Consider the following 26,187-nt stretch of genomic DNA (forward strand, 5'->3'; position numbering starts at 1 on the left):
CAGGAAGACAAAATCAGACTGTCAGATTCAAAAATAAAGAAATCCCAACTACCAACCCCTTCCATCACCCGCCTAAATTCTCCTTCCTTAACATTAAATATACATATATATATTAATTAATTAAAAATATTTAAAAAGTTAGGGCAAAAGGGGCTAGAGGCAGGTGGCTGGCATTCACTATTTCATTGTCTCAGCACATCTGAAATATTGAAATCAAAGGCTGCTAGCCTGTTTGAGTGAGGGGAGGTGGGGCAGAGAAACAAGGCAAACTCTTACAAAGCCATCTTTCTCCACCTTGGACCATTCTTATGCAATTAGGACTAGAAATTGCATTTAGATGTTATGAAGGTCTTCACATTTAGTGAAAATGGGCATAATCGCCTAGTAACATCTTTTACTAAGCCAATATTTTATGTTTCACAACCATTTCCCTATTTTTTCCCCAGACATCCTCCAAGTATTGTTATTACTCCCCCTTTAAGGTGAGGTAACTGAGGCTCCCGAAGTTAAAGGATGTGCCCAAGTCTTTCAGCAATTCTCCAGTCTCCAACTTCTTATCTGAAGCACAGTATTCTTTACATAGATACCGTAACCACTCTAAACAGGTGATAAGACCAGCAGTTCTCAAATCTAGGGAGAGACTAGTTTTTCTGCCTTTTCATCTTGTCGGGGAATGGAAAGATTTTAAAAATTATTTTCGAACTTCATTTTTCCTCATATTTAAGAAATTAGATCTAATCATTCAACTCAGTCGTTTCCCATGTCCGACTCTGTGCGACCCTATGGGCTGTAACCTGTGAGGCTCCTCTATCCATGGGATTCTCCAGGCACGAATACTGTAGCAGGTTGCCATGCCCTCCTCCAGGGGAGCTTCCTGTTCCAGGGATGGACTCCGCGGCATCTCCTACGTTTTCTGTATCACAGGCGGATTCTTTCCCACTGAGCCAGTTGGGAAGCCCATTTACTCAGCCCTATGAAGACCATTACTCAGACTTTCAGAGCAAGACTGGGTCAGTTCAGTTGTTTGTCTTTTCCAGCTTAGTTGATCTCCTTATTGGATGTAAAATAGTGGTAGGATATGAGAATGGAATATATTCCCTTGCATTCTTTCTATGCTGTTGTTTTGTCTCTGTATGAGAGTCTGAAAAAAAAAATCATTATAGGCCTATATAGTTTTTAAAGGAGAAAAAGCAAAAAGAAAACGTAAACTCTATTTTCACAACATGCATTAATCACATCACTAATTTCGTGTTTTAGCTTTTTTCTTTTACTTTTTTGAAATTTATTTGTAATGCCATGTGTCTAATGAGAACAACTAAGAAGAAATAGAGAACTGGTTCATTTTTAAAATCTTCCCCCAAGCTTTTATTAGTTTTAATTAGTCTCAAACTCATATTTGTGAAAATGTTTTTCTGAAGTGTCATTTTAAAAGTAAAATAATATTTGATGGTATTCTGATACAAGTTTTATCCAAAGCATTGGATTGAAAGTACATATCAAAATTTAATGTTATAGCAATAAAACTCTAGTGTAACTGTAAAGTAGATATCAAAATTTAATGTTATAGCAATAAAACTTTAGTGTAACTGTATATTTATTTTAAAATTTAAGACCTTTTCATGATTTATACATCAAAAAAAAAAAAAAACCCCAAAGCCAATATACAGTGACATCAAAAGTTATTGTTTTATTTATGAATGTTTGACCTCTTTGAAACTTTTCTTACCCTCACTGCAGTACACACCAGTTAGACTACATAAGAGTTAAAAGTATAAGGGCATATAGTATCAATTAATGTTACCCTCTCTTAACTCACCTCCACCAATGCCTTAAATGTACTACATTTCAGAATTTTTGTATAACACTTTCCTCCTTTCTGTGTATTGATTGCTTCATCTTATCCTCAGTTGTTTGTTTTGTAGTTATTCACCTTGAAAACAAGTAATTTGGAGGATCTGAGGTGTCACTATAGAATGCTGGCACAGAATGTCCCCGGATCCACGCTTCTTGGTGTCAGAACAGCAATAGTCTGAATTGTGTTGGTCTGGAACATCACCGCCCTCTAGTGACCCAAAGGTTAATAACATGCTATATAATTTCTGAACAATACATGCTTTGCTTAAGGACCTCTGATACTTTTCATAGGGGCCTAACATAACTATTGTCATTCTGTCTTTCTTTGAATGTCTGTCTAACCAATATTTCAGTGAGGATTAAAATTATAGAGTAAGGTAACTGAAAGACCACATATTCAAAAACTTTTGAAAAGATATTAAAGCATGCATTCACCCGTTATGTATTTTTAACTGATATTATGCCTAGAAGTGATTTTAGTCCATAAATTTAAATCCCCTATTGTATCTTACATCTTAAAATTTCTGACATATGTCAGTACTTAGCAAGTGCTGATGAATTTATTGTATATACTTCTACTGAACTTCTATCAGGAAATCTTAAAATAGACATAAATTAAAAAAAAAATAAATCAGTCCTGAATAGTCACTGGAAGGACTGATGCTGAAGCTGAAGCTCCAATACTTTGTCCATCTGATGCAAGAACTGACTCATTGGAAAAGACCCTGATGCTGGGAAAGATTGAAGGCAGGAGGAAAAGGGAACAACAGAGGATGAGATGGTTGGATGGCATCACCAACTCAATGGGCATGAGTTTGAGCAAACTCTGGGAGTTGGTGATGGACAAGGAAGCCTGGTGTGCTGCAGTCCATGGGATAGCAAAGAGTCAGACATGACTAACTGAACTGGAAAAATTAATAGTTTCACACAATCAAGCCCTTGATTATCTGAAAATATCTGCAGTTCTTACTCTATAGAGCCAACTACTAATTTCAGAATGTTTTCAAGTCATTTATTCAATAAGTATTGAGACTTGTCTACCAGTCTAGTAGTTAAGACTCCTTGCTTCCAATGCAGGGGATGCAGGTTCAATTTTTGGTGGGGGAACTAAGATCCCACATGCTGCATGGTGCAGCCAAAAATAAATAAATAGTGAGCACCCACACTATGTCAGACACCATACAGTCGTCAAGGACACAAGAAAAACAAAAGTTTCTACATTTATGGAGTTTGTATTTTAATGGAAACTCTTGATATTTTACCCAAAATAACAGAAGAAAGAATGCTAAACTCAGTGGCTTTTGTGATGTCATGCAAATCAAGAAACCCAATTTTAGAAACAATGTACAGTTTTGAAGAAAAAGTAGAAAAATGTATATAGTATTCAGGATCAAGTAAGATTTATCTCAGGAACACAAGGTAGATGTAGCTCTCAAACATTAATCAATATAATTAAGAGTTCAACAAAATAGACACTTTAAGTCTTTTCTAAATCAATTATCTTGATACCCTAAGTCCTTTTTATTGACTGCCTCTTTTCCAAACTTTTGTTTCATTATATGCCTAGTAATTTTTAACTGAAAACTGGACATTACCATTCATATACTGTAGTGACTGTGGATTTCATTTCTTCTGAAGATTACTGATTTGGTGGTGATGGGGTGGTCCTTTTGGCAGTTAATGTGCCTGGATTCAAAACGCTAACATTTTCTCTCCACTGATAGGCAGCTACTGTTATCTCGTCTCTTCATGACTGCTCTTTTTTTTTTTTTTTTTAAATTTTATTTTATTTTTAAACTTTACATAATTGTATTAGTTTTGACAAATATCAAAATGAATCCACCCCAGGTATACATGTGTTCCCCATCCTGAACCCTCCTCCCTCCTCCCTCCCCATACCATCCCTCTGGGTCGTCCCAGTGCACTAGCCCCAAGCATCCAGTATCGTGGATCGAACCTGGACTGGCAACTCGTTTCTTACATGATATTTTACATGTTACAATGTCATTCTCCCAAATCTTCCCACCCTCTCCCTCTCCCACAGAGTCCATAAGACTGTTCTATACATCAGTGTCTCTTTTGCTGTCTCATACACAGGGTTATTGTTACCATCTTTCTAAATTCCATATATATGCGTTAGAATACTGTAGTTATGTTTTTCCTTCTGGCTTACTTCACTCTGTATAATAGGCTCCAGTTTCATCCACCTCATTAGAACTGATTCAAATGTATTCTTTTTAATGGCTGAGTAATACTCCATTGTGTATATGTACCACAGCTTTCTTATCCATTCATCTGCTGATGGACATCTAGGTTGCTTCCATGTCTTGGCTATTATAAACAGTGCTGCGATGAACATTGGGGTACACGTGTCTCTTTCCCTTCTGGTTTCCTCAGTGTGTATGCCCAGCAGTGGGATTGCTGGATCATAAGGCAGTTCTATTTCCAGTTTTTTAAGGAATCTCCACACTGTTCTCCATAGTGGCTGTCCTAGTTTGCATTCCCACCAACAGTGTAAGAGGGTTCCCTTTTCTCCACACCCTCTCCAGCATTTATTATTTGTAGACTTTTGGATCGCAGCCATTCTGACTGGTGTGAAATGGTACCTCATAGTGGTTTTGATTTGCATTTCTCTGATAATGAGTGATGTTGAGCATCTTTTCATGTGTTTGTTAGCCATCTGTATGTCTTTTTTGGAGAAATGTCTATTTAGTTCTTTGGCCCATTTTTTGATTGGGTCGTTTATTTTTCTGTAGTTGAGCTGTAGGAGTTGCTTGTATATTTTTGAGATTAGTTGTTTGTCGGTTGCTTCATTTGCTATTATTTTCTCCCATTCTGAAGGCTGTCTTTTCACCTTGCTAATAGTTTCCTTTGATGTGCAGAAGCTTTTAAGGTTAATTAGGTCCCATTTGTTTATTTTTGTTTTTATTTCCAATATTCTGGGAGGTGGGTCATAGAGGATCCTGCTGTGATGTATGTCGGAGAGTGTTTTGCCTATGTTCTCCTCTAGGAGTTTAAATGAAGAACCCCAGGGTTAGTAGAAGGAAAGAAATCTTAAAAATTAGAGCAGAAATAAATGCAAAAGAAACAAAAGAGACCATAGCAAAAATCAACAAAACCAAAAGCTGGTTCTTTGAAAGGATAAATAAAATTGACAAACCATTAGCCAGACTCATCAAGAAACAAAGGGAGAAAAATCAAATCAACAAAATTAGAAACGAAAATGGAGAGATCACAACAGACAACACAGAAATACAAAGGATCATAAGAGACTACTATCAACAATTATATGCCAATAAAATGGACAACGTGGAAGAAATGGACAAATTCTTAGAAAAGTACAACTTTCCAAAACTGGACCAGGAAGAAATAGAAAATCTTAACAGACCCATCACAAGCATGGAAATTGAAACTGTAATCAAAAATCTTCCAGCAAACAAAAGCCCCGGTCCAGACGGCTTCACAGCTGAATTCTACCAAAAATTTAGAGAAGAGCTAACACCTATCCTGCTCAAACTCTTCCAGAAAATTGCAGAGGAAGGTAAACTTCCAAACTCATTCTATGAGGCCACCATCACCCTAATACCAAAACCTGAAAAAGATCCCACAAAAAAAGAAAACTACAGGCCAATATCACTGATGAACATAGATGCAAAAATCCTTAACAAAATTCTAGCAATCAGAATCCAACAACACATTAAAAAGATCATACACCATGATCAAGTGGGCTTTATCCCAGGGATGCAAGGATTCTTCAATATCCGCAAATCAGTCAATGTAATACACCACATTAACAAATTGAAAAATAAAAACCATATGATTATCTCAATAGATGCAGAGAAAGCCTTTGACAAAATTCAACATCCATTTATGATAAAAACTCTCCAGAAAGCAGGAATAGAAGGAACATACCTCAACATAATAAAAGCTATATATGACAAACCCACTGCAAACATTATCCTCAATGGTGAAAAATTGAAAGCATTTCCTCTAAAGTCAGGAACAAGACAAGGGTGCCCACTTTCACCATTACTATTCAACATAGTTTTGGAAGTTTTGGCCACAGCAATCAGAGCAGAAAAAGAAATCAAAGGAATCCAAATTGGAAAAGAAGAAGTAAAACTCTCACTATTTGCAGATGACATGATCCTCTACATAGAAAACCCTAAAGAGTCCACCAGAAAATTACTAGAAATAATCAATGACTACAGTAAAGTTGCAGGATATAAAATCAACACACAGAAATCCCTTGCATTCCTATACACTAATAATGAGAAAACAGAAAGAGAAATTAAGGAAACAATTCCATTCACCATTGCAACAGAAAGAATAAAATACTTAGGAATATATCTACCTAAAGAAACTAAAGACCTATATATAGAAAACTATAAAACACTGGTGAAAGAAATCAAAGAGGACACTAATAGATGGAGAAATATACCATGTTCATGGATTGGAAGAATCAATATAGTGAAAATGAGTATACTACCCAAAGCAATTTATAGATTCAACGCAATTCCTATCAAGCTACCAACAGTATTCTTCACAGAGCTAGAACAAATAATTTCACAATTTGTATGGAAATACAAAAAACCTCGAATAGCCAAAGCGATCTTGAGAAAGAAAAATGGAACTGGAGGAATCAACCTACCTGACTTCAGGCTCTACTACAAAGCCACAGTTATCAAGACAGTATGGTACTGGCACAAAGACAGAAATATTGATCAATGGAATAAAATAGAAAGCCCAGAGATAAATCCACGCACACATGACTGCTCTTTAAGCCTGGTTTCTTGTGAATTGATCTATCCTATCTAATGCAAAGAGCCAACTCATTGGAAAAGACCCTGATGCTGGGAAAGACTGAAGGCAAAAGAAAAAGGGGGTAGCAGAGGATGAGATGGTTAGATGGCATCACTGCCTCAATGGACATGAATTGAGCAAACTTTGGGAGACAGCAAAGGACAGAGGAGCCTAGCATGCTACAATCCATGGAGTCACAAAGAGTTAGACATGATTTACCAACTGAACAACAACATACCTATATGATTTGTTGATTGTTCAGTGATGGGGATCATTCTGTCTGGTTTATTTGCTTATAGCGGGGGTGTCTTCTGATTTCTAGCTGTTTTGTCAGTTTGGGGCTGTGCCCTGGTATTTCAAGCCTGTGAAGCTTCAGCTTGCTTTTTAAAATTAGGTTCCAGGGCGATTCTGTCATTCACATATAGTTTGGCTGTCAAATGTAGATTTGGGCAGAAGTTCTAGTTCACTTTCTGTGGTTCTCATTATTTGAATTTCCTATTTAAATCTCAGTGGTTTTTCTAAACGTGAACTCCCATCTCTTGCACTTTTTGCCAATGAGGGCAGTTTCTCTACTACTATTTCCTATGAGATAGTCATGAGGATTGGATATCACCTCAGTCCAAAAGACCAGAAGTCTTAATTCTTACTCCTGTCAGTTGCAGTTTTTTTGAGATTATTTTTTTCTCCTAGCTCTGTGTGCTTTTGAATGCTTTCCAATAAATTTAAATAGTTGTTGTTTTAAATCTTTTAACCAGACTTTATAATTGTTATTTGCAGGACAGTGATATTGGCATAATGATATACATGCAGTTCAATGGAATAATATGCTTATGTTATTCCATTGAACTTTATATAGATGTGTGTGTGTGTGCTCAGTCATGTCTGACTCTGTGCAACCCCATGATAACTCACCAGGCTCCTCTGTCCATGGAATTTTCTAGGCAAGAACACTAGAACGGGTTGCTATTTCCTTTTCCAGGGAATCTTCCCAACCCAGGGATGGAACCCTCGGCTCTTGTGTCTCCTGCACTGGTAGGTGGATTCTTTACCACTAGTTCCACCTGGGAAGCCCACTTTATATAGATATGTATGTGTGTGTGTATATATATATATATATATATATATATATATATATATATATATGTGTGTGTGTGTGTGTGTGTGTGTGTATATATATACATACACAGAAATATAAAGATATGTATACACACATACATACATAAATGCAAATTCAGTTAATTTTCAACAAAGTGTTAAGGTAATTCAGTAAAGTCTTCACAAATGGTGCTGGGAAAACTGGATACCTATATGCAAATAAAAATGAACACAATCCTTATCTCACACCACACACAGAGTTTCATACATTAAACAAATTTATTTAATCTTAAGACTATAAACCTTCTAAATTAAAATAGGAGAAAAATTCTGATTTCTTTACCCTCTCATTGTTACTAGAAGTACTCCTACAGCTTTTTCTTGTCTTTTGATCATTTAACAAATGTGATTATTACTTTTGGTCATTATATATAGAAATTCTTTATAGTCTTAAATACCAGGAACAATCTTTTTTTTCTTGAATGTTTGGGGCATAATTTTTCTGAATGTTTAGGTTATAATTTTTTGTTATTAGCAGCAATTACAATAACATTTTTATATTTATTGGTATGTACATTTGTGGGGCTTATTTTTATCATGATAAATCCTTAGGAGAGGATTGATAGATCCCAAATTTGTATCCACAGCCTATACTTCCCCTGGAATTCTAGCCTCATTTATCCAAGTGACTGTCATCCCACTTGGATAACCCAGTAACACCACAGTATGTTCAAATGGAACTTCAAATTTTCTTCCCCACTCCTGGTTATACCTGAGTCTTCCCCATTGCAATGTATAATAATGCCATCCACAAACTCAAGCCAGAAATCAAATGGCCATCCTTGACTCTTCATTTTCCATTGTTTCTCTTTTCCAATCCATTATCCAGTAATATTAATTCTATTTCCAAAATACACATTCACTGTCTCCATCTCCACAGCTACTATCTTGGTTCAGGTCACTGCCATCATTTACCTAATCTACTGCTACTGTTTTTAATTGTCTTGGTTTTATCATTTTAAATTTTATTGTGACAAAATAAGCTAAGCAAAGCTTAAATAGCATGTAGATTTTATTTTAAAAAATTGCTATGGCTGTGCTGAGTCTTGCCGTGTGCAGGCTTCTCCCTGTGGTGGCTTCTCTTGTTGCGGTGTTCAGGCTCTAGAGCATGCGAGCTTCGGGAGTTGCAGTGCATGGGCCCCAGGCTCTAGAGCACAGGCACAGTAGTTGTGGTACACGGGCTTAGCTGCCCCGAGGCATGTGGGATCTTCCTGGATCACAGATTGAACCTGTCTCCTGCATTGGCGGATTCGTTACCATTGGGCCACCAGGGAAGCCCATATATTTTTAAAAGTTAGTGATATTTTCTACACCTGTCCTTAATTTTACTTCCAAACTAACCAATATGAACAGGTTGTGGTGTATGACTTCAGATTTTTCTTTATGCTCATACAAAGATACATTCACTTACAATACATGGATTCCTGCTGCTTTGTTTGCAGGCTCTGAATTACAATCTGAGTAAAATATATTTTACTGTTAGTTTGGATCTCCCTAACTAGTAAAGTTAAATCCATTTTCACATGTCTATTAACTTCCTCGTTGATTTTTGTGCACTGCCCATTGGATTATCATTATACTATTAATTCGCAGGAGCTCTTTGGATATTTAGATACCCATCACCTGTTTCTTATTTTCCTACCCTATCATTTTTCTTTTTTGTGTGTCATGTTTACTACCATATGTAGAAAATTTGTTCAGTAAAATGTTCATCTTTCCCTTTATGATTTTAGGATTATTGCTTAAGAAAGTTAGTGTTTCTCCTTAATTTCTATACTCATTACATTTTGGAAAATACTGCTTTAATAATGTTTAATCAAATAGATTTAATTTTTATTAAAAAAGTTAAACTTCCACCTTATTAAGCTAACTAGCACTATTTATTAAGTAAATCATAATTCTTCTCTTAAATACCATTTATCATATACTAAATTTCTATATAGCCTAGAATCTAGATCTTACTTTCTAAATATCATTCTTCAATAAGAACCACCAGAACTCCTTGGAGAAATGACTGATTGATGGCTGAGACAGGGAAGATATGAGCCTACAACATCTGTATTATCAAAAATTAGACTGCTCAAAAGACAAAAGGATGGTGATATGTCAAAAACACAGGAGTCAACGTAAAACAGTTCCCAATGGCTAATTGGAACAATCGGACCAATAAAATAATGGAATCCTGAATATAATTCAAATGTAAATATACACAGGCCCATACTGATATAAATGAGTAAATAAATGAGTAAAAAAGAGGCAAGCCTGCTTAATATATGTAGATACTCCCCTCTCCAGGAACTGAAACATAGTCCCCCTTATTGAGAGTATGCTTGACTTCATGACTTTCAGGCATTTATTGTGCTTTGAGTTTCAGATACTGCATTTTTAGATAGATGATTGGTGGCAATCCTGCACCATCAGAAAATGGTATTTTTAAAAATAAGAGTATTTTAGACTTAAGGTATGTATATTGTCCTTTTAGACATAATATCACACACTTAACAGACTTTGGTATAGGGTAAACATAATTTATATGCACTAGCAAGCCAGTAGGTTTATGTGAGTCGCTTTACTGTGATACCTGGTTTACTGTGGTGGTCTGGAACTGAACCAGCAGTATCTCCAACGTATGCCTGTGCTTCCAAAGAATATAGTATTAAAAAGAAAATAGTAGTACCTTTATAATGGAGAAATCTGGCAAACCCTGTCTTAACAAAGTGATGGTTAACATTTCCAGTAATGTCATGTGGATATATCTCTTGATATGTGATGAGGAAGGCACTTCATTCCTACAGTAACCTTTCTAAAACCCATAACCCCAGTCTAATCATGAAAAGAAAGTAACAGATAAACCCCAAATGAAGGTCATTCTACAGGATACCCGGAGAAGGCAATGGCACCCCACTCCAGTACTCTTGCCTGGAAAATCCCATGGATGGAGGAGCCTGCTAGGCTGCAGTCCATGGGGTCGCTAAGAGTCAGACACGACTGAGTGACTTCACTTTCACTTTTCACTTTCCTGCATTGGAGAAGGAAATGGCAACCCACTCCAGTGTTCTTGCCTGGAGAATCCGAGGGACAGGGGAGCCTGGTGAGCTGCCGTCTATGGGGTCGCACAGAGTCGGACACAACTGAAGCGACTTAGCAGCTACAGAATACTGGAAAAGTACTCTGGTGGTCAGGTATTCTGTAGAATACCTGGTAAACTGGTAGAAATTAAAGGAAATCTGGAGTTAACAGTAATGTGTGAATATTGGTTTCTTGTATTCTTGCAAATTATGCCAAATATTAAGGGTATAGGAACTCTTATTATCTTGGCAAGTTTTCTATATATATAAAATTATTCCCCCCAAAGATATTAAGGGTGTATTCTTTTCTGTAATCTCTTACTTTATTCCACTAAGTTACTTATATTTCTAGGTGAATAGTTTTGACTGGCTCAGATCACTAACTCCTTATTGCAAAATTCAGACTTAAATTGAAGAAAGTAGGGAAAACCATTAAACCATTAAACGACCTGAATCAAATCCATTATGATTATACAGTGGAAGTGAAGGGATTAGATCTGACAGAGTGCCTGAAGAACTATGGATGGGGTTTGTAACACTGTATAGGAGGCCGTGATCAAAACAATCCCCAAGAAAAAGAAATGCAAAAAGGCAAAATGGTTGCGTGAAGAGGCCTTACAAATAGCTGAGAAAAGAGAAGTAAAGGCAAAGGAGAAAAGGAAAGATCTACCCATCTAAATGCAGAGTTCCAAATAGCAAGGAGAGATAAGAAAGCCTTCCTCAGCAATCAGTGCAAAGAAATAGAGGAAACCAATAGATTGGGAAAGACTAGAGATCTCTTCAAGAAAATTAGACATACCAAGGAAACATTTCACGCAAAGATGGGCACAGTAGATGACAGAAATGGTGTGGATCTAACAGAAGCAGAAGATATTAAAAAGAGGTGGCAAGAATACATAGAACTGTACAAAAAAGAGCTTCACAACCAAGATGATCACTCACCTAGAGCCAGACATCCTGGAATGTGAAGTCAAGTGGGCCGTAGGAAGCATCACCATGAACAAAACCAGTGGAGGTGATGGAATTCCAGTTGAGCTATTTCAAATCCTAAGATGATGGTGTGAAAATGCTGCATTCAATATGGCAGCAAATTTGGAAAACTCAGCAGTGGCCACCGGACTGGAAAAGGTCAGTTTTCATTCCAATCCCAAAGAATGTTCAAACTGCCCCACAATTGCACTCATCCCACATGCTAGCAAACTAATGCTCAAAATTCTCTAAGCTAGCCTTCAGCAATACGTGAACCGAAAACTGTTGGATTTTCAAGCTGGATTTAGAAAAGGCAGAGGAACTAGAGATCAAATTGCCAAGATCTGTTGGATCATAGAAAAAGCAAGAGTTCCAAAAAAATTTCTACTTATGCTTTACTGACTACTCCAAAGCCTTTGACTGTGTGGATCACAACAAACTGTGGAAAATTCTGATGAGATGGGAATACCAGACCACCTTACCTGCCTTCCGAGAAATTTGTATGCAGGTCAAAAAGCAAGTAAGAACCAGACATGGAAAAACAGACTGGTTTCAAATTGGGAAAAGAGTACATTAAGGCTGTATAGTCACCTTGCTTATTTAACTTATATGCAAAGTACATCATGTGAATGCCAGGCTAGATGAAGCACAAGCTGGAATCAAGATTGCCAGAACTATCAATAACCTCAGATATGCAGACACCACCCTTATGGCAGAAAAAGAGGGACTAAAGAGCCTTTTGATGAAAGTGAGAGTGAAAAAGCTGGCTTAAAACTCAACAGTCAAAAAAGATCATGGCATCTGGTTCCATCAGTTCATGGCAAATAGGAGGGGAAACAATGGAAACTGTGACAGACTTTCTTTTCTTGGGCTCCAAAATCACTACAGATGGTGACTGCAGCCATTTAAAGATGCTTGCTCCTTGGAAGAAAAATATGACAAATCTAAACAGCATATTAAAAAGCAGAGACATTATTTGGCAAACAAAGGCCTGCCAAAGCTATGGTTTTTCCAGTAGTAATGTATGGATGTGAGTTGGACTATAAAGCTGAGTGCTGAAGAACTGATGCTCTTGAACTGTGGTGTTGAAGACTCTTGCAAGTCCCTTGGACTGCAAGATCAAACCAGTCAATCCTAGTGGAAATCAGTCCTGAATATTCATTGGAAAGACTGAGGCTGAAACTCCAGTACTTTGGCCACCTGATGCAAAGAACTGACTCATTGGGAAAAGACCCTGATGCTGGGCAAGACTGAAAGCAGAAGGGACAACGAAAGATATGGTTGAATGGCATCACGGACTTGACAGAGAATTTTGAGCAAGCTCAGGGAGTTTGTGATGGACATCGAAGCCTGGAGTGCTGCAGTCCATGGGGTTGCAAGGAGTCGGACACGACTGAGTGACCAAACTGAACTAAGCTTCATGTAAACAGAATCAAATAGAGCACACATCAACTTCCCAAGTGTATTTGAAAGAGTGTTTTTTGTTGCTAGTGAGTTCTGTGTCAATTAGGTCAAGTTGACTTATCTCCCCATTTTTGCCATACAGTTCTATCAAGTTTTGTTTCATGTTTTCAACTATTACACACATAAATGCTTATGATTGATTATGCTTTTGACATACATGATTTATTCCTATTCTTTCATCAGTTTTTACTACATTATTTCCACCCTTTCACTTCTAACCTATTTGTATCTTTATGTTCACAATAGATTTCTTTTAAGAGCATATGGGTCTTGCTCCATTTATCTAGTTTGACAGTCTCTTTTATTATGGGGAGTGTTTGAAAAGTGGTTGGGCTCAAACCTACTATTTTCCATCACGTTTCTTTTTTCTGCCTCCTTTTGCATTATTTGTGATTCCATTTTTTTCAAGTGTATTATGTGTAACTCCTGGTTATGTTCGGTGGCTGCCTTTATAGCATACATATTCTCAAAGTACCTTCAAGATATGTACAACTTTGTTTATAACCCTACAAATAGCTCACTTCCATTTCCCCCATTTTGACCTGAGCAACTTCTGCTGTTTACTTGCACCTAAGTCTCACAGTCTATTTGCTTTAAACAATTATCTTTTAGTGACTTAAAAAACAAACCTGTATTTAACCACATAACACTTCCTGTGCTATTACTGTATAGATCTAATTTCCATCTGATATCAATTTTCTTTTGCCAAAAAAAAAAAAATCTAATTTTTGTATTAGAGATTCAGCTTTGGAGAAGTTACAAAGTTTATACATTTGAACGGGTATATATAGAATAGGCTGATTTTTTAAAATACCTTTAAAGATACTGCATGATCTTGTTTTTCACTGTTTCGACAGTACTGGCTGTCATCCTTATTATTTCTATATAAACGACTTTTTCTCTGGCTGCTTTTCATCTTCGTCACAGGCTTTCAACAACTTGATTATGAATAGATCTGCTTAAATTTCCATGTCTAGGCTTAGACCTTGATATGGAATGCTTTGTGAGCAGCATTTAAGCTCAAGGATTTTACATCAACTGTTTTAGATTCATTTCCATAATTTGGGGAAAATATTACAAGTGAATTGTCCCAATATCCTCTTGGCATTTTTTCTATTGCAGGGTTTTAGTAATGCAGGTGCCGCAGCACCGGGTTATGCAGCCTGAGAAGTACTTACATGGTCTTCATTTCTGGTAGAGAATTAACGAGAACACTTTGCGACCTTTCCTTTTCGATGCTTCTTATGTATTAAGAACAGTGTGATACACAGCAATGCAATTCTCTAATTCCAACCACACCATTTACAAAGGTGCAAATATTTAACCTTCTCTGATCATGGTCACTAGTATCACATTAAAATTCTTAAGCTCTAATAGCCACATAATCCAAATTACAATAAGATGATTTATCTTTTCTGCTCAGAATTCTGATTTGAAGTATTTAAACACTGAAAAGGCAACATTTTCAGCAGATTTGAATAATTAGAGGTAATAATGTCATTAAGAGGATTAATGTAATTACTAATTCATCAGATTTGTGTCATCCACATCACTTTCATGTTTTTTCAGGTCTTTAGTTCACTAAAGAGCAAATAACTCCTAATTTACATTTCTTATAATAAATGTCCAAATCATCTTTGCCAATAAAATGAACTTCACTGGTGTAGTTATCAATCGATAGTATTTTATGCTATTTTCTATTAAAAGCTTTTAGGGCCTCAAAACCTATTAAATACGATTGTAACTAGTCTATGTTTACTGTTCTAAATTTTAAGTAAACATATGACAATATTTTAATAAACACAAAACCATTTTGACCTGTGTTCCTACACAAGAATGCAAAGGCTAATTTTTAACTTAGTTCCAAGAGTTATACATTCTAAAGGAATTCAATTTACCAATTCATAAGCAAACTTGCTTAGGTTGGTATTTTTGCAGACGTTAGGTATAAACCAATAGCTTACTAAAATTCTCTTGCTGCTGCTGCTAAGTCGCTTCAGTCATGTCCGACTCTGCGACACCATAGACAGCAGCCCACCAGGCTCCCCCATCCCTGGGATCAGAATAATTCTGTGCTTCCATCTTCGGGAATATAAAAAGAAACTAAACAAATTTCAAAACATATACCAGTAAGGCTTGATTTCCAATCTTCAGTTCAGTTCAGTTGCTCAGTCGTGTCCAACTCTTTGTGACCCCATGGAAATCTTCTCTTAGCTGTTTGCATAAACCTAAGTTGGTGTTTTACCGGGCTTCCCTGCTGGCTCAGATGTAAAGAATCTGCCTGTAATGCAGACCTGGGTTCAAACCCTGGGTTCGGAAGTTCCTCTGGAGAAAGAAAAAGCAACCCACTCCAGTATTCTTGCCTGGAGAATTTCAAGGACAAAGGAGCCTGGCAGGCTACAATCCATGGGGTCGCAAAGAGTTGGAGGTGTCTGAGTGACTTAACCCTTTTATGTTGGCATACATCAAGGGCAATAAACAGTGTTTACATGCAATTTCTACAGATTCTATACTACACTGAAGCATAGCTGGATGAGTAAATGCAAACCTTATTAGCTTGTGATGAAATGGAACTATTCAACTGGAAAAAAAAATCAAAAGTGTCCAGTTTGCTAACTGGCTATCATAACTTCAGAAAGAAAACTCCTGCAACCAAATGTTTTCCAGTAAAGAATAAGCATTTATTAGTATTGGAGGAAAAAACTGACTAAACTCTAAGAAACATATTTATATTTATTCCTTTGTCAAACATGGTGCTAGCTATAGAATGCTGAAAGAGCTAGAAATACTGGGTAAAAGACTTTCAAGAAATTCACCTGAACTATGGAAACTCAGGAATCAGGGTGTGCATCTGAGTGTTTTGAATCAAGTCATGAAGATCAAGTGAAAAAGGGATGGTAATGAGATGTGTACAGGGCACAGGAAACTTGCACAGATGGAAATTTATCACAAGCAGTCAGCATGGCTCACGGGATAGCTATATAGGCTTTGTGCTCAAGTCTGCTGGAACTGGCAGGGGGAAGGGAAGGTGTGGTAGTCAGAAAAGATTTTAGTTTAATCCTGAAAACCATAGGAAAATTTTTAAACAAGGAAATTACATGAACATAAACAGCTTATATGAGTACTGAAAGAATAACTGAGTACTGAAAGAATAACTACTTGGTTAAGTATCATTTAGCAAACACTGTGGAAGACCTCTACTAAATGTCAGAGGGGGAGTGAGTGAGTGTTGGTCACTCAGTTGTATCCAACTCTTTGCAACCCCAAGGGCTGTAGCCTGCTAGGCTCCTCTGTCCATGGGATTCTCCAAGCAACTGACCCAGGGATCGAACCCAGGTCTCCTGCACTGCAGGTGGATTCTTTACCATCTGCATATGCCATATGCCAGCCTGGAGGCCCAATAATCATTAAGAGCCAACTTTAATATCTTAGTCCATAAACCAAGACACTGGTAGCAGTAGTGGAGCACTGTGGGCTTGAGAACCCTTGATTTAAGGTTGCTGCTGCTGCTGCTAAGTCGCTGTAGTTGTCCAACTCTGTGTGACCCTATAGACAGCAGCCCACCAGGCTCCGCCGTCCCTGGGATTCTCCAGACAAGAACACTGGAGTGGGTTGCCATTTCCTTCTCCAATGCATGAAAGTGAAAAATCAAAGTGAAGTCGCTGACTCGTGTCTGACGCTTAGTGACCCCATGGACTGCAGCTTACCAGGCTTCTCCGTCCATGGGATTTTCCAGTAAAGAGTTCTGGAGTGGGCTGCCATTGCCTTCTCTGATTCAAAGTTAAGTCAGATTTATTTGAGGTGGGAAGGCAAAAGAGAAATCTAAGAGGACCCTCCATCCTACATCACTGATAATGTTGTTTATCAATGTGAAACATACTAGTTTTGATGGACAGATTGCATGGGTAGAATTTAGATATGTTCAAACAGTTTGACATTTAAAAAGAAGACACACAGTAGGCAGTTTAATGGATCTGGTGCTATAGAAAGGGGTGAGTAGGAATACTTTAGTATTACCATACGAAATATCTGAGGCCACGAATAGGGAGTAATATTCAGTTATTTGCTGTATACTCATACGCTAGTCATAAAAATGTCCAATGTCATACAGGTTCCATGAAGTAAAAATTCAAATCTGGCTCTGACTCCAGGAGAAGAGTACAGATAGAAATGAAGTATCATTGCCAAATCCACCACTGGGATCATACCCATTCACTTCATATTACATTCAGGCTGGAGGTACTCAGTCTCTGATAATGCCACAGAGAACAGGCAGGTCACAGATGTTTCAGTTTGTGGGTAGGTACAAAACTCTTTGTTCTGACTGCCCGATTAAGGTCTTTAATTATCACTGTTTTCAAGCACTTTTCAATGTGGTGCAGTTTATTTCTGACAGCATTATTACTTGGTTCCTTCTTTTTCTAAGGTTTTAAACCACGAGAGTGTTTTGGATCTCCTAAAACACAACCAAATCTCGAGGCTTCACAAACTAGCTCACCTTATTCATCAGTAAACCTGTCCTTCAAGACTGCTCAAGTCAATTCCTTAGAGTTTGCCTCTTCACTCATACAAGACTGATTTTCTTCCCACTTAGCAGAGACTTTATTGCTTCTATAAATAAGACCATTTCCCCACTAGATTGAGATTATGTGAAAGGGGCTGTCCTACATACATTTTGCCTTCAAATCCAGGTCTTATTCAACTGAATAATGTATATAGCTTTCTTCTTCTTATGTATATTTTAATTATTCATTTATGTATAAGTTACCAATTATCGTTATTTTCTTATGCTAGTATGTTTACTTTGCTAAATACAGGCATTTGCAAACTATTAGTATCACATGTTCATCTTTTAACCATGTGCAATGCTACAACACCCTCTCGTAAGCATCCGTGTGCTTCAATGTGGCTGGGAAAAAACAAAACTGTGTTGGCTCTAATGCCACCTGAATTAATTCTTACTGATATTATATTTAACTGTCTAGGCTCCTATTTAAAGTCAAAGCTATCACCATCACCAAGGTCTAGATTTTATTCCCTCACCTACCTGATGATAAACCTCCAACAATTCTTCCTTCCTTTCCTTTCTCCATCATCTACCAGAGAATGGAGGCAAGTCAAAGGTTAAGAGTCAATCTGAAAAGGACGCTCAATGGCCAAAGTTGGAAGTTTGAGCAGAAAATAACATAGCATTCAACTATGACTTAAAGAATAAATATGCAGAAGTCCATACAAGTGTAAATAAATAGGAGATAAATCTACAAGTGAATTCAAATCTGTGTAGACAGCCTTTTCCCACAGGGTGCTGGAATTTAACTCTCCCCGTCCCAACTCTGAAGGTGAGCTACACTTAGTGACTTGCTGACAAAGAATGGAGTAGATTAAGGGGAAAAAAAACTGAACTACAATGGTGATTTCAGGCAATTTCTGTGAAAAGGGCACTTTTCTTCTGTGGTATTTGCTCTGAAACTCATACTCAGTCTAATCACAAGAAAAACCAGACAAACTTTAGAGGGACATTTTAAAGGATACCCAGTCAGTACTCCTCTTAAGTCATCAAAGGCAAGGCAAGAATGACAACCTGTCAGACCAGAGGAGACTGGAGATTTATGAGAAACAAGTGGAAGTGTAACGTAGCACCCTGGATTAATGGAAAAATACTGAAATTCAAGCAAAACCTGGACTGTAAGTAACAGTAACATATCAATGTTGGTTTCTTAGTTTTGACAAAATCACAGGGTGATATGCTAATGATGGTAGAGACTGGGTGGGAGTACGTGGGAACGTTCTGTTCAGCCTTTGCAACTTTTCTGTAAATTTTAAGTTATTTCAAAATAGTATGTCTACTTATCCACCTACTTATAAAAGACTAAAATTAACACCTTCTTACTAAATCAGATGTTAAAAAAATCTATTTTGACTTAACATTTATCTCCTCAAACAGGTTATTTGGTTGTTACTAGAGGTAATACTGATTATCTGCCATGAGACTTGGGGATGAATACCCATTAAGCCACTCCTCTGTGATTCCCTTGGGCAAATTTTAATTTTCTTAAACTGTAATCTTTCGGTTTGTAAAACATGGGATTATATACAATAGTATGTAAAGATGACAGGAAGAATTAGCCAGGAAATCAGTATTACATACCTTCAACTGCCTTTAAACAAAACTCCATTGTTTTCCAGAAATAAAATTATTTCCAGTTTAGGAAAGCTATCAAGTTATTTCTATTAAAAAACAAAACATCTAACAATTATGTCAAAATTGTTAGGGAAGAAAAGAGAAATTTCATACCATCTTACCAGCATCTATTGAAACAGCACTGGCTGTGGAAGCCAAATATCGAGGAGATGTGAGGAAAAAAAATCAGTTTTACCTTGGTACATGTGCCTAGACAGTCTTATGCTTATAGCTTGCTCTGGACTTGGAATCTGTTGCCAATACCAACTATTCAATATTGTTTAGATAAAGGATTCTAAATACAAATTTAAGAACACTTAGCAGTTAAAAAAGATCCTTGTTAAGTGCTAAGAAGCACAATGACATGTTATTTGCCACATGGAATAAGCTACGTTCTGGTGCAATGTTCAACTAGTTTGGGTACTCTCTGTTTAAAAAAATTCAAAAATTGCTGAGTGACAAAGGTTATAGTGATCATGGCTTTGGTATGTTTTAAACCAAACATTCATATATAAAAATAAGGTGACTTTACATAAAAGGTAAGTGAACAGAGGAAGTCTAAAATGCACAATCAAAAGTAATAAACCAGACTGCAAATAGTTTAAAAATGAACATTAAATCAGAGCTTAAAAATTCTAATTTATTTCTAACAAACATCACTTGATGCTTGACTCACAAGCTTTATTTACATTTGTCTACAGCATCATTTCCTTACGAAATATACTAGTACAGCTTAAACCAAATAAAATCATAATCATTCGAATTGTCTGTAAACTACTATTAGCTAAATTTATAACCTTGCATTTGCTTATTAGTACAGTCAAAGTTTTAAATACAGAAAGCACAAGAATAAACCAACAATAGCATGTAGAATCTAGAAGATCATCTGGGCAATTTAGAAGGTGGACTTTCAAGAAGTCTGAGGCACAATTACAAGAGAGTAAAAGTTCTTGTGCAACCTACAGTAAATGTAGCAAAAAAAAATTAAGACATAAAAAAGCAGGGGAAGTTCACTGTAAAAATATTACCAAAATATTTCTACATAAGCTATTTTGCTTTCATCTTTAGATAAACTGAAGAGAAAAATCACTCATTTTAAACAAAGAACAAATGAAAATTTTATCTGTCTACTAAGTACCTTAAAACATTTAATTTTCAGTTGCAGTAGACATTAATGTTAAGGAAAAACAAACAAAAAACAAAACCAAAAAATGTGGGTATTGATTCCCATGCACAAAAAGTTCCCAAGCACATCTGTCAATTTCCCTTAAAATACTTACCTTGCATTGTCACTGAAGATACTGTTAAGAGAAACCTTTTTTTAAAAACCAGAAGACAAAATAGAGCTCAAATGACCAGGTTTTGAGAAATAAAACAAATCTTGAAAGTATTTTAAGCCATAAATAATTTCAAGTGAATAGAAGCAATTATTTCTGCTTATGTCATGAGGAAATAAGCATTTGTTACTCAGAAGAAAATTTTATGCAGTGTTTAAACACCTCAAAGCAAATGCTCAATTAAATTCACAATGTCTTGTCTCTGTTGGTCTTATACCCAAAGAGAAATATATTTCAAAAGCTTTCTTCAATTTATTCGTTAACTAGGATTTAATTCTGTCTACCCTATTGTGTGATAACTGAATTTGTAAAAGGTATCACACAAAGCTTCTAAAAATATTAAACACTTTCGTATGTTTTTCTCATCAACCACATTAGTAGAGATGAACTGCTAGGCATTCTTGTTCAAAATCACTGTGTCAAAAAGGCAGAAACTAACACCTTTCTTCTCTGCAATTCACAAAACTTTTCTGTATTAAACTTGGTGGTGCAAAAAGTAAAACTAGATAGAGACAATGATTCTAAGGCACCCTTAACATAGGGAATTTCAAAATAAAGAAGTTTAACAATCTGTTAAACTTTTTCTAGTAAGAATCACTTTGACACAGGTTAACAAACAGGCTGAGTCCTTTCCCCAGATTAATATAAACAGATTGTTTCCAACTACTTTACCACAGTCTTGCCTCCATGCCCAAAGTCCAGATAAGCCTAGATAATGCTCATATTTGGAGATGAGAAAAACAAGAGTTTAAATTAGAAAACAAAGTACTTTGTTATAGCTGAGATGTTATAGCTTAAAAAAGCAAATGGATGTAAATAATGAATGACAAACAAAGCATCTATTTTGGGACATCATGGCTTAAAATACTATTTACTTTTAATATCACAAATAAACACAGCTGTATTTTTCTGAAAAGCAATGAAAGGCATGCACCTCTACTAGCAGATTTAGCACTTCTGACCAAGTAAGACACCAACTTCTTAAAAAATATGCTTCATGCATTATATTGGACTTTTTTTTTAAGATGTAAATTTTAATACATTATTTCTTTTTTGAACTGAACGGGAACCAGAATGGGATGATCCAGAAGGTGACCTGTGGTGCCTGTAAGACATAATGGGGAAAACAGGTAATCTGGTAAGCTGGAGCTGAATATCAACTTCCTTTGTATGACTTTGAGAATACGAAAATTAAACCTCATTAAACTGGTAAAAGGAATAATTAAAATCTAAGATATAAACTTATACACATAAATTAACTAGTATTTAACTTTGGATATGAGCCCAGTAGCAGTGCAACCATAATTTAAAAATCTCTTTAAGATTATAGCCACCTCTCAATTATTTAAGGCAATGAAGGAAAGCCTTGCAAAGTTGTATACAACTACAGATTAATACAACAAAGGCATATAAACTGGGTAATGGCAGTGTGACTAAATCGTTCTTTCTGATATACTGTACATTGTGTGGTAAGGCTATACGTAAAACAGATATAGCAAGGCTTCTGACTGTGTATGCAAATATATATCCATAAATAATTATGTTTTGGAAATCTAGGTCGCACAAGATGACTGTACAATTAAGTTACAGGATTATATTCATGCAGCTAGTATGAATAAGTCAATATATCAACCTGGGTAAAGTAGTGGTGTTCCGAGGGGTTGGCCCTGGGCTCAGGGTTGTTTAGTATTTTCACCAATCACCTGGCTTATGGAATAGAGAACATGTTCATTAAGTTTAGATGACAACAAACTAGGGGGATTATATGTGGCTAAGATAAAATTTGAAGAAGTGGTAAAAAAGCAACAGAATGAATTTCATAAAGTACGGAGTAATTTTTTTTTTTAACAAAGGAATAAATGCGCAGAAATGAAACTAGCTGTGTGTAACCTTAATATCTACACTTCAAAATGGGAAGACGCAAAACCAATCATTATGTACAAGAAGAGGTAACTCTGGCACTGAACATAGCAAAAATCAGATTTTATCTAATCCTTACTTTTCACAAGCTGAAGGGATATAAAAATTTGCAAAGATTATTAAGGAAGCCATTAAAATGACTATATAATTAGACACTGAGGAAAAAAAGAGAAAAATAATGAAACTGAATAATTAACTAGTCTGCTGCAGGAAAGGCTGACAGATGACACACTCTCCAAATTTTAAAAATATCAACACAGGTAAAGTAATCTAGTCAAGATCTCTTTCTACAAAAAAGAAATTCGGACTGAAAGATAAAAAATATATTAGCTATAAGAACAATTTCTTTATAAAGGGAACAAAAACAACAATTGTTGTGGAAATGTATTTATACATATTTAAATAAGGACAGACTTCCAATTATCTATAATAGTTAATTTTCTTATTAGATGCCCTAGAATCCTACAGTTTCTAATATTTAATGTAAAATAGATAACATAAATTAATACTTATACAAATCAATCTCTAAATTACATCAACACACAGCTTCTGAATTAGAAACTTAAGAGACAGAAATAACCGAGAGTTGGCTATAATAATTATATATGAAAATAAAAATTTAAACAATAATCAGAGAGTGAAAGAGAGTAGTTTGATCCACTTTTCTAAACAACCTGATTAAAACACAGAGTAAACAAAGTAATTAATCTGTTTTTTGAAGTTCACAGTTGAAGATTTTAAAGTGGGTAACAAAGGAGATAATGAAAATCTAATCCTTGACTAAGAAGTTCAGTTAATCTACTAAACACACTTAAGAACACCCATTCTTATTTCTACAGAAACCCAAACCTTTCAGGTGACCGTGATCTTGTTCGTCTTTTTTTTCGATCACCAGATGAAGAAGATCTAGAACGACTTCTCTTTCTGTTCCTCTCAGGAGATGATGATGAACTTGAGTAAGATCTTTTTCGTGGGGAAGAAGAACCCCTGTGGGACCTGGAGCTGGATCTTCATTGATTGAGAAACAAATCAAACATTTCATTAAAAGAAGAAATGAGGCAGATGGTTTAGTTTCTAGCTCCAAAAATAAACAATTTATAGCTATAAAAATTTTATAAGAAAGAATACTTACTGCTTACTCAACAGAAGACTTCTGGTTCAACCATTGAAATCAATTCTATTTAATTTAACTTCACCACTAGATAAGTGCTCACTACTTTAATTAAAAACTAGTCTAATGCATTAAAGTAGAATCTTAAATTCGTTTTCTAAAATTTAAAGGCTTTCATTTTTAAAGTATAAGTAGCAAAACTAACAGGTAAGCATTTGTCTAACTAACTTAATGTCTAGAAACTACATCCTTCCATTGGGGAAAAAATATGTATCATACAACTTCCTGAAGAAAATAATAACAGTTGTTGTGGAATTAAGCAACTTATTAGTTAAGTTGCTTTAGTAAAAGCAGGATACGAGGACAAAATGACATAAAACAGTAGCTATTAAATCATTAAACATTCAAAGAAAATAAAGTAACTTTAAAACTTGATTAACAATATTTGTTTTTATGAAGGACTACTATCCATGAAGTATGAAGTGTTGACATTCACATGTTTCAGGTAGAGGTAACTGTGCCAAATGTTTAAAATACAGTATTTCTTCATTTACATATTTTGGTTGAAGTAATTTAGCTCAAACTTCCCAAAAATTCACCTTTGGGCTTAAAATAAAATCAGAAAGCCCAAAGGAGAATTCTTTGGAAAGTTATAAGCAATGAAAAAATGTTTGAAAAGAATATGAAGGCTGTTCTGTAAACTTAAAGTGCTTCCCAAAGGAACTAGGACCTAAGGATCTTCACCTAAGAAGCACTCACATAAAACAACTGAAACATTGATATATACATAATAACAATAATCTAACTTGCTCTCTATCATATTAACTTAATACAAGTGTGTATATCATTCTTTTCTTCTTAATGTTATCAAATTGTAGTTGCCCTCTAATGCTACAGATTTGGCTCTAAAATAAGCTATTAAGCAATTATTTTTATCAACTAGCTAACACTACACTTCAGTGTAATTCCACTTAAGTGGAATTTTAGTTATTTTCTTATTCTTGTTAGATGTCTTTAATAGATCAACAAATTAGATTAAAAAGAATGGCAGCATATTTGACGAAGTCTAGAAAAAACTTTAAGAGACTAAAAGCTAGTTTCTCACTTGGTTCTTTACAAATTATTTTTCCCTCTGCAGTGCTAACTAAATGCAACCTGAAGTTAACCTGAAGTTAACAAAAATGCTTCAAGATCACATCCTACCTAAACCACCAACCAACTTCTTAGTTTGTGGAATTTAAGAAGTAATCTATACTTCTTACATACTACACACACTGTGTATAATATTCTGTATATTATTACAGAGAAGTGAAAATAAAACCCACTTATCTGATGTAAATTACAGAATTATTTCTGTAAATACTGAAATAATTGCCTTGCAAAACTGTGTTGAGGCAGTTATTTTCTTCCTTTTAAACATGAAGTAAGCTTTTTCATCTGCATACTTACTATAACTACTACTGCAAAATAACTTTAATGAGTAGGCATTTGGTGATAAAGCTTGCTGCATCTTCCCATTTCATCACATTTTAGCACAAAAATAGCAAACCTTGCACAATGCAAAATAACCACCTTAATTCAATCATGGGAATGTCTTGGCACACTGCTGGCAATGGAGACATCTCATGGTGAGAAAATTAAGCTGAGGCAAGTGCATTAGTTTTCTAATGCTAAAATAAAATTGACAAATAGAAGCAAAATAAGGGAAAAAAAGCAACGCCTTCTGCAGCCTTTAAATATTTTCTCTCTCTGCTTTACAGAGAGATGCTACCTCATTCACCTTGATTTCGACCCACGAGATCTCGAACGTTCTCTGGAACTGGAACGAGATCTTGACTGCGAACTGGAAGAACTTCTTGAACGCGACCTGGAACAACATGGAAGGATATTTTTTTCCAGGACCATTTAATTAAGCTTTGTGATATGAACACTGAAAGAAAACTATGCATTAGGATCATTTTCATTAATAATTATTTGGGATTTTCAAAACACAGTATTTTTAAGGTTCCTTTAAAACTTTTATTCTGTATAAACACATTATGCCACAAACTTAAATTAATATTTTTGAAAACAATCAACTACTTTCAAGTTCATGGGGCTGCAAAGAGTTGGACACGACTAGCGAGACTGAACAACTTTCCAAGTCTGACAAGATTTCTTTAAAAAACGCTTTTAAGATTGTACAGATAAAAATGCCCAGCATTATCACTTTATTATATTGAATACTTTTTGTGTCACAAATACTTAAAAGTAACCTGAGAGGGACTGACATATTCAGGAATATAGCAGTTTTAATTTAACTTGAAATGTTTCTATTTTCTTCGT

General features: G+C 35.7%; 1 protein-coding gene and 1 long non-coding RNA gene across 2 annotated transcripts; both read right to left on the bottom strand.

Annotated features, from left to right (window-relative positions):
* Nucleotides 1–285: 285 nt before the first annotated feature.
* On the bottom strand, nucleotides 286–19,782 carry LOC113888559. The gene is made up of 2 exons (XR_003510008.1): nucleotides 18,361–19,782; nucleotides 286–1,141 (listed from the first exon to the last, which is right to left on the bottom strand). It is a non-coding gene; the product is annotated as an uncharacterized LOC113888559 (long non-coding RNA).
* Nucleotides 19,783–20,113: 331 nt separating this feature from the next.
* On the bottom strand, nucleotides 20,114–25,811 carry LOC113888558. Its single transcript, XM_027535623.1, has 3 exons — nucleotides 25,643–25,811; nucleotides 23,601–23,759; nucleotides 20,114–21,936 (listed from the first exon to the last, which is right to left on the bottom strand). Exons 1-3 carry the CDS (start codon nucleotides 25,809–25,811, stop codon nucleotides 21,866–21,868), a joined length of 399 nt encoding a protein of 132 aa, XP_027391424.1. The 3' UTR covers nucleotides 20,114–21,865.
* Nucleotides 25,812–26,187: the final 376 nt, after the last annotated feature.

This window comes from Bos indicus x Bos taurus, unplaced genomic scaffold (assembly GCF_003369695.1).
Source record: "Bos indicus x Bos taurus breed Angus x Brahman F1 hybrid unplaced genomic scaffold, Bos_hybrid_MaternalHap_v2.0 tig00000022_arrow_arrow_obj, whole genome shotgun sequence".
Lineage (NCBI taxonomy): Eukaryota > Metazoa > Chordata > Mammalia > Artiodactyla > Bovidae > Bos > Bos indicus x Bos taurus.